This window comes from Semicossyphus pulcher, unplaced genomic scaffold (genome assembly GCF_022749685.1).
Source record: "Semicossyphus pulcher isolate SPU_LCO1_2020_fin unplaced genomic scaffold, fSemPul1.0.p SCAF_24, whole genome shotgun sequence".
In the NCBI taxonomy this organism is placed as follows: Eukaryota; Metazoa; Chordata; class Actinopteri; order Labriformes; family Labridae; genus Semicossyphus; species Semicossyphus pulcher.
The window spans coordinates 4,281,511-4,295,420 of record NW_027211698.1 but is presented as its reverse complement, the minus strand read 5'-3'; the positions used below and the strand labels follow the sequence as shown (position 1 = coordinate 4,295,420).

Below are 13,910 nucleotides of genomic sequence, written 5' to 3'. Positions count from 1 at the left end.
TGAAAGGAGCCGACAATCGCGACAAAAGGCCTTTCACCACAAGCGGCCATTGATGTCCTCATGAAAGTTACATTTCTCTCCTGGCCAGACAGAGAGCTTTGTCAGCGAACACAAAACAAAGTTGGATTATTAATTCTTCGTTTACACAGAGAGGGGAGGGGCTGCAGCGAGGAGAGGACAAATTAACAGCCATAATTACAGAGAGTTAATAAATCAAGACTGGGATTGTTATATATTATATATATTTGTAATGACCAATATAAAATCTAAGAATAAACCGACACGTCATGTTAGCATGAGTAATAGAATAGCCTCAGGAGGGGTTAGGACACAGTTTATCAACAGCCGAATAAACCTGCTGATGAAATACGGAAGCATCTGTTTTTGTCTTTGTAAAATAAAAACTAATTCATGCTAACGTAAGATACGATAACTTATAAAAACATCACCGGCATGTATTTTAATTCATGGTTAAACCTGTATCGGCTTGTATGAAACAGCAAAAAAGCAAGTATGAAATTTAGCAAGCTGCAGGAAAATGACGTGATTTGGAGAGAAATATTTGTTTCTCTGTGAAATTATATTGAAAATAACAAAAACAAAAATCTCTGCTAAGTGGCCCGTCTTGAACAAAGCGTCATGTTGTTTTGGGGGGATTTTCCTGCTAGCTTTTAGCTTGTTGTTGTTAGGCAACAGTGACATGCAGCTTTAACCCTCCTGTCGTGTTCGTTTCTCCCCCTTACTTTGGTGTTCACGGTCTGTTTGAACTGCTCTTACATTAACACAAAAACCTTTTTAAGCTGTAAACAAAGTCTCAGACTCGTGTTTAACATGAATAACTGCACAAAGAATATACATTGAAAATGTATTCCTCTATCTCTGGTCCAACTTCAGTCTCCTCTTGTGGCTCATGTGGGGGGATGTGTGGCGGTCATTTTTGACCGCGAACACCACAGGTGTTACAAAGTTGACTAAACCACTGAAATATCAATGAAAGTGGTGATCAGCAGTTTAATATGTTCAGATGCCTGGTGTGGACGATATCATGAGACCTCGAGGCGATCAAATGTCAAACACGTTTATGACTGATGAAAGTTGTAAATCGGTCAGATGTGACCCGAACACTACCGAAACAATACAATTATATACAGTCTATACTACTATTATACTATAATTTCACAGCTGTGTTAAATACTTGATTCTGATTGGTTAATTATGGCATTGTGAGGTCTGTTATTTCTCGATAACAGAAGAACAGACTAGGGATGCACAGATACCGATACCAGTATCGGGTGTTGGGCGGTATCAGAGCTTAAGTACTCATAACACCACGAGTACCGCACCTGAATACCACTTTACAGCTCAACGTCAGCCTCCCGTTAGTTACGCAGGTCGGCGGAGAAGCAAAGTTAAGTGTTAAAATGTCCGCAACAGTTGTATCATTCTGTCTATTTACTTTGTTACAGTCAGAAAGTGATGAAAATGAAACATGCTTTTAGAGTCAGAGAACTGTAATGATATTTTGAAGTACTCAGTATCGACGAGTACCCAAATGTAAGTACTTGTACTTAAAAAAGTGGTATCGGTGCAACCCTAGAACAGACCGTTGCTATGAGGAACAGACCGTTGCTAGGGATGCGGCTCAAATCACACAATCCGCCAAAAGAAGTCCGTTAAATTTGACGTCGGTCTGTTTACAGAGGGAAAAGAGAGACAGCGGAGAGAAAGCAAGAGAGGTTTCCATTTAATGTAAGTAAAAACAGCTAGCTTAGCTCATTTTAAGAAGGCTACAGAGTTCACTGTTGCTATGGACGCAGCTCTCATGTGCAGTCTAACTGTTGTGTCCATTCAAGGTAAGACAAATACTCAGGACTCTTTCTGTTTGGTGAAATAAGTGTCAGGACAACATTTAGGTAAAGTCAGGCTCCTATAGTTACACAGGTTTTATTCTGACAAAGTGATAACACTGCTAAATGTGACTGCGGTGCTTCTGGAGTTAAACAGGCCAGAAGAACAATGAAAGTGTTTGCGTAACATCCCTCTGACTCAGTGTATAAAAGTGGATTAAACATCGCAGAGCGTGACTCCTCCCTCCTTCCTCTGAGGTGAAACACAATAGAACAACATATGATTCGGATTATTCCCGTCTCTGAGAAAGGAAATGGACCATCGCCGTCACATCCACACAAACAGCTGGGCCTCGTTCTCCTCTTCTTCTCCTCTTTCCCTTCCCTTGGCCTGTCCCCCCCCGCGTGCGTCAAACATCACGACTCTTTTCTTTCATCTCGTTCGGTCCGTCTTTCCCACCAAACTCTCTCTCCTCCCGGTCCAAACACAGATTTTAAATGTTGCTTGGCATTTGATTATCAGATGGAGGAGGGATTACAGCCTGATAATGTCAGATGGTGGTTCAACACAGACATGAAGGCAGAATTTATTCTCCAAACAGGTCTAAACTTTCTCATTGTGGAGTCTAACTCGATGTGTTCTTCCTCTTTCTGCATGGAAAACAACTCATCTGCATCCAAGCAGAGTGAAACAGTTTGGAAACAAGGCGTTTCAGCCACACCCAATCAATTTAACCACTTAACAAACAGACTCCGGGGTTTCATATTGAGTCAGAATCATCAACTGAAGCATTCTTCAAGATATTTCAAGCGACTGGTGGAAAAACGGAAGCTGAAATTGGGTTTACGTCTTAGGAACGAGTCCTTTGAGGGAAGAACGTGACGGGTTGCAGCCACATTCACGTCCGTGCAGGAGTATGACATCTTTTTAACTGTCCAGATCATTTTACTGTTTGCTAGGAAGTGGCTGAATGCTAACCTATATACCCCTACACACCCCTATACCCCCACCCATGCTCTCAGGCCAGCCAATCAGCTGCTTCTGCGTGTGCCAAAAACAAAACGGAAGCTCAGAGGGGACCGTGCCTTTGCTGTTGCGGCTCAAAAAATGTGGAATGATGGCCTCTTCACTGTCATTATATCAGATAAATTCAATGTGTTTTCATGCATATATAAACAATCATACTTTTTATTATTTGGGACATTTAAAATAAATCCTCTCTCCTTCTTTCAACACATTTGGTTCAGAGACTCTGACACCTCCATGAAAAAGTAGAGAGAGTTCAGGTCGGTGACGGTAACTTCGGCCCACGTCTCCCACTTCCTGTCGGCACGTCCGCTCCGTGAACGGTCTGTTTATGTAGCCCCGTTAATGAGCACCGGGACGAGGTGCCGGGGATAAACTCACTTATTAGCCACCTCGTGTAACGGTGCGTGTCATCCCGCCGGGATGATCTGTGACGGCAGCAGCATCACGTGTTTACAGTTTACAGGCAGGTGAGACGCAGACTCTGCAGCTCAGCGGTCACTTCACTCAGAGCTGCACTAATGTGATCTCAGACGTTTTTGTAGCTGGCTTTTCTTGATGCATCTAAATGATTCTAAGATGTTTTGAATGTTGACGTTTTCTTCTGTAACTTTGTCTTAAGTTTTGAGATGATCGTATGTTGCATTTGATTTCTGGAGCTGTGTAAATGTGCTGCTTCCTGTCTTAAAAAACGGGACTTTCCTGGTTAAAACGGGGTTAAAAACTAACAGAAGGACTAATTGTGAATCACTCTTCCCACTCAGTCTTTATTGTGACCTTCTCTGTGTTCGCCATCGTGAGAATGAGGCCAAAATCTTTAGATGTGGAAACTAAAAAGCTCTCTGGACCGTCATGCAGCTGACGTGCCCTTGAGCAAAGAACTCAACCCAGTAATTGCTGTGCAGAAGCCTTTAAAGGCCAGTATTCAAGTCTGTGGTTGCGCTGGGCAGCGTCGGGGACATAATGTGTGTAAATGTGCAGAAAGGAGCTTCTGTAGTCGCATTAATAATTAGATCCCAGAAAGAGAAACCGCAGTCTGCTTAATGGTTCTGCAGAAATTAAAATTTCCTTTGCAGCTGACCTGCTGCGGTCTCGATGTGTGCCGGGCAGACCGCAGGCAGTAAAAGGGAAACTACTTATTTAAGAAACAAATGCTTTTGCGGCAAACTAATGAAACTGTCAACACAAATCATCCCTCAGCTGGAGGAATGACACACCGGGAAGTTTTATGGGGCTGCTCAGATATAAGAGAGTGATTTATAGACGTCACTGTTAAAACATGGATTCAAAAGGAAGCAAGGATTCTGCTCTGAACGTACTTGCAGTCCAGCCGCTCGATCTCAAAGTGCGGGTTGAAGTTGAGGACGATGCGCTGCGACGGCTCCGGTGCCGTGATGATCCAGTGGCAGTTCTGGTGAGGCGGGTACTCCAGAGGGTAACCCGGGGAGGTTATGTAACCCGCCTCACTGGCATCGAAGACGCCCCCGCACTCTGCAGCTGTAACAGAGACAAACAGTTTCAGGTTATTTGATTGCAATGCAGACAAAATACAACATCTCAGGCCATATAAACCCTCCGTAATGACACCACTCCCTGCATTAGTGAGTCAGAGGACGCTCCTTCGTTTACCTTGTTTCTCTGTATGAAGATGTGACGAGCAACAAATGAACAGTAAAACAAAGAAAGCAATTTAGTCCGTCAGTTAGCAGGAAATTGGAAAAACTTCTCCATTGTGGATTGTCAGTGCGAGTGGGACCACATGGGTAAGCTATTAAAACAATAAAGGATCATCAGTGCTGCATTTGAGTGCACACACACACTCATGCGCACACACACACACACACACAGAGGCTCTTTCACCCTCTTCCACACCCAGGCTCTTATCTCCCTCGTCCCCCCGTTGGGAGCGTTCTCCAAGTGTAATTGTTGCTCCGGCGAGCCAATCTGCAAACATTAGGACACATTCCCCGATCCTATCGCGCTCTCGCCGGAACAATAGCCTGCCAATGGCGTCGCTCGGCAGGCTCGGGCAGGAAGTGACACACAGACGGGCTGTCTAGCGGGGGTTCTGGGGGGTCACCCCGACTCTGTAATGAGAAGCTAACGCTGCAACAAAAGGCTCCATTCTGCGCTCGCACCCTGACAGCAAAGACGCCTCTCACGCTGAGCGTTATCTCCCATAAACACGCCAAACACATAAACTCACATGCACACACAAAGGGAACATGTATATGGGTATTCTGCAAACACGCACACACATGCGCACACACAGAAATGTGCACAATGGCTCTTTTATTACCGTTGCATTGCAATAGATTTGCGGGCATTATTATTCTTTACAGAGGCAAAGGCGAAACGTGTTCTCCATGACAACAACGGGGGGGTGGTTCTGCTACCTACCACTGTATCTGTGTGTGTGTGTGTGTGTGTGTGTGTGTGTGTACCAGGGGGATCTCTAAATGTAATGAACTTGGAGATATTGAACTCAAAGACAAACATGTTTTTTTAATATTGTAGCCGCCATAAGGACAACAACATATGGAGGAAGGAGAGTTGCTACGAGAGGCTCATGGTGTGCTGCCTGTACGCTGGAAAGCTAAATCTAGAAGAGCCTTTTAACTATGTAATTCAGGGTTTATGTGTACATATGTAATGATGTAAAAAGTATATAACTTGAAATATGGTCATTAAAGTTTCTGTTTAATTGTGTGTGTATTCGGCTGCTTACGCCTAGCATTAGCATCGTCTGAGGCCGTGGATGTCCTGTTATCCCAGGTTGTCTATTTTCACCCGTCAGAGTTTAATGCAGGTTGTTGACGAGCTGGTTGTCGATGGTTTGTTGGGGAGCCGTCCCTTAGCATTGCATTCAAAGCTTTGCGACACGAGGAGCATCTCAGCTAACGTTGCACGTGTTTGCTAACCGCTAACAATAGCGGTGTCTCTTTAAGTGGCAGGTTGGTGCAGCTCGGGGTCACATCAGCTTATTCAGACACTTCTCAGGCTTGTTTGTGTTCCTTCCTTTTTGGGGATTTCATGCAAATATTAGACAAATAATAGGTTTCTGTGGGCTTTATTGCAGTTGTAAAAGACGGTCCAAGAAGTCTGCCCTCCAGTCTTCCCAGTGAGTAACATTGCAGTGTGATTTTATGGGTATGTTAGCACTAACGGTGTCTAAAGCTGTGACCAAATCCAGGGGCAGCATCCTTTGAAGGCCGATTGCGTCACAGCAGAGCGATACAAATGTTAAAACTAATCATCTTTAAAATAATAGGTTATGTTAAGCTGGCTAGCTACCTGTTGCTAGGCGATAGGAGCCTCGTTTGGTGACGCAAGGGTAAGGGCGGAAACAGCGGGAGATGCAAACAGGAAATCCTCCGTAGATCAGACCGTCTCATTTCAGTTCAGCTTTAACGGTCGACGCAGGCTACGAATGACTCATCCTCCCTCCTTCGAAGGATGCAGCCCCCGGATTGGGACAGCTAATGATATGGATTGCAAAGCACTTTGCAGTTCCCCATTCAGTGACCATATGAACTGAATATTCTTAGATGTTTTCTGCTTCCTCCTCTGGTTCCGACTCAGACGACTCAGACATAAAGCTGCACGTCTCCCTCGTTTTGACTGACATCTCCCCGGCTCCACACGCCGCAACAGACCACGCCCACACCGGCTGGAGAAACAGCCGTTTCTGAGCCACGTTTCCTCCTACTTATGAAGGTGTAAACTCAACCTGATGTTTGCGGATGCTTCACGAGACTAAACTTTGATATTTCCACTATTTGAAGCCGAGTTTCCAGACACTTTAACAACAATGCTTCTACCAAATGGTGGACTTAACCACCGAGCCGCGGAGCTGAATCTATTCCTGACATAAATGGGTTGATATTCTTTTCTGTTTCTTTCAAATTTCTGTGAAAGCATCAATAAAGGAAGCTGGAAGAAAAAAAAGGGAAAACAGCACCAAAGGCTTGAAGTGTAATAGACCCTTCAAGTGATGACATTTCCACCGCCTATTGTGCTTAAAAGGCACACTTAAGATTCTCTGACATTTGATAGAGCAGCGATGGCTTCCTTACTTTGTTACTGGAGGAGCAGAGCCCACGCACACACACACACAAACACACACCGGGTGCACACAGCTGCTGGTGGATTCATGTGAGTGCACGACTCCAGCCGCCCACACACAAACACACACACATACATACAAGCTGCTGCACAACACGACACACAAGTTCAGCGACGTGCGCACGCAAAAAACGCACACTAAAAACACACTCCTACGCGTTTATGCACGCACACGCACACACAAATAATGCTGCATGTTCAAACGGCCACCCACGCACACACATCCAAACACACACAGAGGGCCTGTCAATCACCAGGGGCCGACAGAGGTGCAGAAAAATAGGCTAACTGAAAAATTTCAAACAGATAGCAGCGATGGCAAAGAATGACAGACAGACAGAAGCCACACACACGCACGCACACACGTCTCTTTATCTGCTGCGAGTGTGCAGACAGACAGTCATTGTCGAGGCCGATGGAGGGAACGGCGTGCAGGAGGCTATCAGCACGCAGAGCCGCGGCGAGATTAAGCCGTTTGGGGAGAATCCTGCAGCCTCGACAGTTTTTTCCCTGAGCTGCCCATTCAACGGCCTTCAAGGGGGATGAAGCGGGAGGGAGGGCGGAGGTGAGAGGGAAGCGGAGGGGAGAAGGATTACAGCGGGAAGAGGCGAAGGAGAGGATGAAAGGGAAGAGGAGAGAGAGCGAGGCGACGGATAAAAGATGGATTGAGGAAGAAGGGAGGAAGATTGATCGGAAAGGGGGGGGGGGAGGAAGGTGAAGGGAGGTGGGTGGGGTTGACGTACGATGGGCGGGTGCCAGGGAAAGAGAGGGCGAGTGACAGGAGGAGAGGGAGGGATAAAAGGTGATGAGGAGGGAGGAATAGAGAGGGAGAGGAAGAGGCAGAGTGAGAGGAGAGATGGAGCCCAGGGAGTGTGTGTGTGTGTGTGTGTATGTGTGTGTGTGTGCAGAGAGTCTGACGAGCCTCATTAAGACATGCCTGCTATCCAGCGGCTCCCTGTAGACACTGACCCCACTGGGAAACCTCTGCCAGTCAGCGCACACACACACACACTTGCACTTGAAGCGTGTGTATATACGTGTGTGTGTGTGTGTGTGTGTGTGTGTGTGTGTGTTTGTTTGCTGCAGCTGCAAAGTAAAAACAGAATGATGGAGGCTGCAGCAGCGATGCATCACGGCTAAATGATGTGTGGATTTTTGGATAATTGCTCGACTGTCCGTTGCAATTAGCTTGTACAAAATATGCATATATGGCAGCGTGTGTGTGCGTGCGTGCGTGTGTGCGTGTGTCACCGTCGAGCAGCATGTTTGGGTGAGAACAGAACTTGTGGTGTTGGATGAGTAACGCGGGGGAAGCACTCAGGGGCTGGCAGCGGGCTTCATGAATTACACTGTCTCTTCTAGTAGAGGAGCCAATCTGTCTACACACACACACGCACATGCACGCACACACACATGCAGCACACATACAAGTGCCACATTTGTCTCCACCATGCAGGCAGCAGAGCCCTACTACATGAGAACAATGTCACTACTATGTATTTGCATGTGCTGTTTGCAAGATCTGAAGTGTTTAACGACAATTATTAATCAAAGCTTTTAGCCGATGGTGAAAGAGAGAGCCCAACGTGACGTCTTCAGATGGCGTATTTATCCATTAAACAGTAACAACACAAAAACTCTTCATTTAATTAACTGAAAATATTTTTACACTTCTTGTAACATAAAAGATGTCTAACGCTGTGATTCACAGCGTTCATTCAGCACTCTCACTGATTAAACGAACTGGGGTTCAACTTGCGCGAGATTTGGCCACGAGATCTCACAGCGCGAAGAACGAAACCACACGCGAGCTAAACGACAACAACACGCCGAAAATACACTCGCGGCCAAAGCCGACGCTAACAGAGAGTAACATAAACATAAGAGCAAAACTAACTTACATATTCATGGACGCACACACGATAAAAAAGAGTCCGTCTGCTTTCACTTCTGTCTCCGTAAACAAGTCCAGGCATGTCTCCCTCACTGCCGTGTTTCGAGGGGATGCGCCGAGTCGCGCTGCGTTCAGGAGCGCTCAGAAACGCGAGCGATCAGACACGTTTTTACACATTTTTTAAAGATCGATCTCGGTATTTATTTAGCCTCTAGCCTGGTAATTTTGGTCTGAAAGTGCACCAGATTGCTCCATTTAACTTTAAAGTGTACAAAAAACACTGTAGAAAGGACCGAGAAAGAAGCAAATCACCACATTAAGAAGCTGAAAACAACAAATGTTGATATATTAGTTAGCGGTTCATCTGCTGATATCTTTTAATCTGTGTAAAGTATTTGAAAATGCTCATCCCAGTTTTCCTGTGCCCAAACTGACTTCCTAAAAAATGCTGTCCGAAACCCAGATTTCTTTATTACATTCTTACATGTAAACGTTTAAACCAGCAGATGTTTGCTTTAAAAATGGCTGAAAGGGGGCGCTGGTTTGGCTCAGAGCAGGCGCCCCGTATTCGGAGGCTGCAGTCCTCAACGAACTGGTGGGCGATCATTTGGTGGATGTCGCCCCCCACTCTCTCCTCCCTAAATTTCCTGTCTATTTTCAGCTGTCCTATCGATAAAGACGCAAAAAGCCAAAAAAATAAAGAAAAGAAAAGATTAATCTTTTACCAAAATATCTTAAGATTAATTTTCCTTCGATCAGCTAATCGACTGATTCTTGCAGCTCGAGTGTTTCTTTTGTGGAGGAAACAGAAGAGCTGCAGGAAAAACAGAAATGTGTGTTTAAATCTGCAAATGGAGCGTTTGTTTTTGCAGATTGAGTCAATGAAATGAATGTTAAGTAAAATCTCTGCGTGTGTGTGTGTGTGTGTGTGTGTGCGCACAGTCTGTAGTCACTCTCGATCTAGTCAAACCCGGAGACGTCTTTGTCCCCGCTGTGAGCGACTTTATCTTCATTATCTGGGAAAATGTGCATATGTCTGCATGTCTTAGCTCACGTTCTGTGTGTGTGCGTGTGTGTGTGTGTGTGTGTGTGAACGTGCACGCTCTCATTTCTATTAGCCTCCTTATCGGTGGAAGTATGGCGTCACGCTCTGGGATAAGCTGCGAGTGTGAGGAGAGGCGCTGATAAATCCCTCCATCATTCCCAGTGTCTCTCCCCCCTCCTCCTCCTCCTCCACCACCTCCTCCTCCTCCCCCACCTTAATTAAAAAGTGCTATCGCCCAGAGTGAGGGAATGAGAGGGGAGAGCGGGCCGCGCTCATCCATTCAGGCAGGAGCAGGGGTTGTCTCTCCGACTGCTTTTAATCTCACCCGTTCCACACAAGACTGGACGCGAGGAGAGGAGGAGGAGGAGGAGGAGGAGGAGGAGGAGAAAAAGATTCACTTTCATCAGCGTGTGCTTTCAGACCTTTATGCTCAGGTGGACGGACTCGACTTTGGGAGAAAAAGCAGCAGTAAGAGCAGGAGAAGAAGTCCCCTCACCCTCACTGATATACGGTTAAGTATCAGTAAGATTGATGCTGATTGGCTGAATCTCTCTCTCTTATTTGAATGATTTTTCAGTAATTTAGAAGAACTCGCGACTGTGGAATATACAGAAAATACAGAGCAACATGTCTCTTGATTCTCAAAGATTAGAGACTTTACTATTACAACTAGACACCTGCAGGTTTAATGCCACACGAGAGGACGACAGTCTTGCTTCAGAAGGGAACATTTGTGCAGCAGGTTTTATTTGCCGGGAAGTTAGAAAATGTTTAAGGCTGAGCTTGAAATGTTTGATAGCTGCAACTGTGTTCGGTGCAGACACTTGAGGGTCCTGCACTTTTTGTGCATGACACGAAAGTAAAAGATAATCATTACACTCTCTGTCTCTATTTCAAACTGATAACTTTTGCACACTCCTGCAGAAACTGCTCATCTCTAACACTTTAAAAACAGCCATACTGTACTTATTTTATACGATTTACTTTCATATTTCTAGTTTATTTAAGTTAAGTGTCCTGAGAATTGTTTGCACCGAAACAGGAAGACAAAGTCCCTGTATGTGCACTCGGCTATAAACCCGATCGTGATTCTGTAAGCCTTCGTCTTCAACAGCGAAACAATCCTGCAAAGTTCTGCACGCTACAGATTTAAAGCTCATCTTATGTGCATTAAGTATGCAAACTATGGCCTTGCATGTGAGCTTGACGTGAACAATCTGCGGCCCTTATTTAGAGCACACAATGTTTCACACAACGTCTCATTTACACGACGCATTTCAGCAGCTGCTCTGCAGGTGAGGTGATATGAATCAGCTTTTTCTAAGGTGGATTTACTCTGAGCAAACAAGAAGTTTGACCACAAACACACCGACCAGCTCGGACATGCAACACTCACAGACAAAAGCTTTTTGTTTAACAGAGTTAAAGTGTCAAAGAGAGGATTTCTCTCCTTAAAGAACCAACAAAAGCCACATCAAAGCCAGATAATGTCCTCAAATCCTCTTTCCCTCCTCTCCTCCCTCCCTAACAGGATAAGTGCCCCATGCTAATCAGCTAAATGCACAGCGCTGGCCGTCCTGATCAATGGTTCAATGGATCAATCGGCTAAACAGATGGTTGCTGGTGCCTGCAGGAGGTGCAGGAGGAGGAGGAGGGGGGTAATGGTGTGGGTCTAATCCTAAACACTACCTGCCTACAGTATCGTGTCTCCTTCTCTCTGGGTGCTTCTTTTGTGTCTGTGCGGCGAGGAGGCGAGGAAACGGCACATCCTGAATCAGCAAACAGAGCGGTGAGGAACTGCTGCAGGAGTCGTGGTGATTTGTCGGCATCCTGGACCCCCCCCCCCCACTCTTACAGCATGTTACCTTTCAGTGGATCTGACTGCTTACAAACCTCCTTTTTACTTATAATTCACACCCTGCGCTCCCTCTCCTCTTTAACCCTGCCTGTGAATTACAGTAAATTTAAAACGCTGCCTCCTGACAACGCAAACCCCCCCTCCGGCTCCCGTTTAAACCCGTCCCCGAGCACCCGTTAAGACCCCCTCGCGCGCCTAATGTGGCAGAGTGAAAGACCCAGCTCTGTTTTATTTATGGGGGTCTTGTTTTTAATTTCACCCCGAGAGCGGTGGGCTGTTCCAAGGCTCCGCGCGTGCAGCCGCTGCCTCTCATACCTGACTGGTATTGAGCGGGGCCCGCTCCGTTTGTCTTTGGCTATGAATGCTAATAGGTGACCTTGTTTTCGCAGCTGATACCTCTGAGGCTGGGGCACATTAAAACACAGAAATGCAAAGAATTGAAAGGCGGGCTGCGGAAGAGTGAGGGGGAGACAAAACAAATAGAGAACAGAGACGACAGAGACGCGGCTCGCATTTGGAAAATAAATGATTAAATTAGAAGAAACTCTGGAAGAAGTCGATACCATAGGTGGAAAGGATGCACAGCCGCCCACTCAATAAACATGCAAATGAGCTGCTTAATGGCCTGAATATTAATGCAGCTGGTAAGGAGTAATTGATGCACATGTCAGAGAGTCAAACTATTGTGATTACAGTACAAGTGGAGTGGAAGTGGCTCCGCTTCGGGTGCAGGAACGAGGAGTCTGCAGACATGAAAAAAGGACCTTTTGTGCTCCGAGTGAGAACAGCAGGACGCCGGTGGAAACGTCCAAGCGCAGAACATCTTTCATGGATCATTTGCCTCGAGACGGTGGAAGGTTTTTACACGTACAGAGGTTTCTGGCTGAGACGCCTCAGGCGGGCAGCGTTTTAGATTTTAAAGCAGCTGTGAGGAACTTTCATCTCGGGGTCGGTTTGGGCGACCCCTGTGGAAAAAGCAGTTTGCTGATCCAGTCCGGTTCGTGTGAGTGTAGTTTGTGCATCTTTCTGTGAGGCATTGCAGGGAGAATGTAAACAAAGGCTTTTTCTGGAGCTGTAAAACACTTCTGATGCTGTGGCAGAGGTTCTGGTCTGGTTAGCTCTTGCTCATATAGACGCTCAGTATTAAAGTGAGACCGTCTCATAGCTGGTTAAACATTACATGCATTTCCAGTGGCTCACAGTTTCCCTTAAACCTGCTGCGAGGAGTCGCACATCTCAATTTATTTCATTATTTGCAGAAAAGTTCCATCGAAACTATTTTGCCAAAGCATCAAAGCCAAATCTGATCAATATACGGGCTCCTTTGAAACCTTTAACGCGCCTCTAACATGCTGAACTCTCACGAGAGCATACATTAGCACCAGTCTTATGTTTCCATCCTCCTTGTTCCCCCCTTTAGACGTCTGTGTCACTTCATAAACCCCTCCATGCGATCTGTTCCCTCTAAGTCCGGCGCCGCTTTAACTTGTGACCCTGCACGCTTTGATGTTGCCCTTTCCTCTCACTCTCCGTTTGATGCACAGCTACCCCCACACCCTCCCTCTCCCTCTGTAACTCGTCCTTTTCCTTCACTTTACGGCATTTTCTGAGCCTTTACATCTGCCTTCCATTCTCCTCCGTCCTCTCTCCTCCGCTGCACCCTCTCCCTCTGTGAACCTCCCCGTTCTTCTGCCTCGTGTTCTGTTCTCTTTCAGTGTCTCTTTCCTCTTGGCATCTGTGTGTGTAATGTGGCTCTTGAGGAGGAGAAAAGGAGGGGGGCATGGAGGCAGGGACATGCGGTGCAGTGTCTTGGCAGGGGGAAAACACAGAGAGAGAGAGAGAAAGGGAGAGAGAGGGAGAGCTTCCCTGATGGCTGCCAAGAGGCCCACATCTGTCTCTGATCAACGGGTACACAGGCAGCCGGGAACACACACACACACACACACTCACAGACAGAGACGTACAGGGATGGCCGTCCTATTTAAAAACAAGTAGCCTAAACAAGAGGAGGAAGCGCACATGTGAAGGGAGCGGAGCAGCGGGTGGTGTTGTAAAGACTCAACAGTCATCATGGGATCATGAACAGCTCGTCACCCGCCTACTGCTGCTGAGAC

At 46.3% G+C, this 13,910-nt stretch overlaps 1 protein-coding gene across 2 annotated transcripts in view; it reads right to left on the bottom strand.

Moving 5' to 3' along the window:
• nrp2a (neuropilin 2a) overlaps positions 1 to 13,910 on the bottom strand; it is an 84,761-nt gene that overhangs the window by 68,489 nt on the left and 2,362 nt on the right. For both annotated transcript variants that reach the window (XM_069675025.1, XM_069675026.1), the window contains exon 2: positions 4,194 to 4,371. In XM_069675025.1, the coding sequence (XP_069531126.1) occupies positions 4,194 to 4,371 (178 nt within the window). The remainder of the gene's footprint in view (positions 1 to 4,193; positions 4,372 to 13,910) is intronic.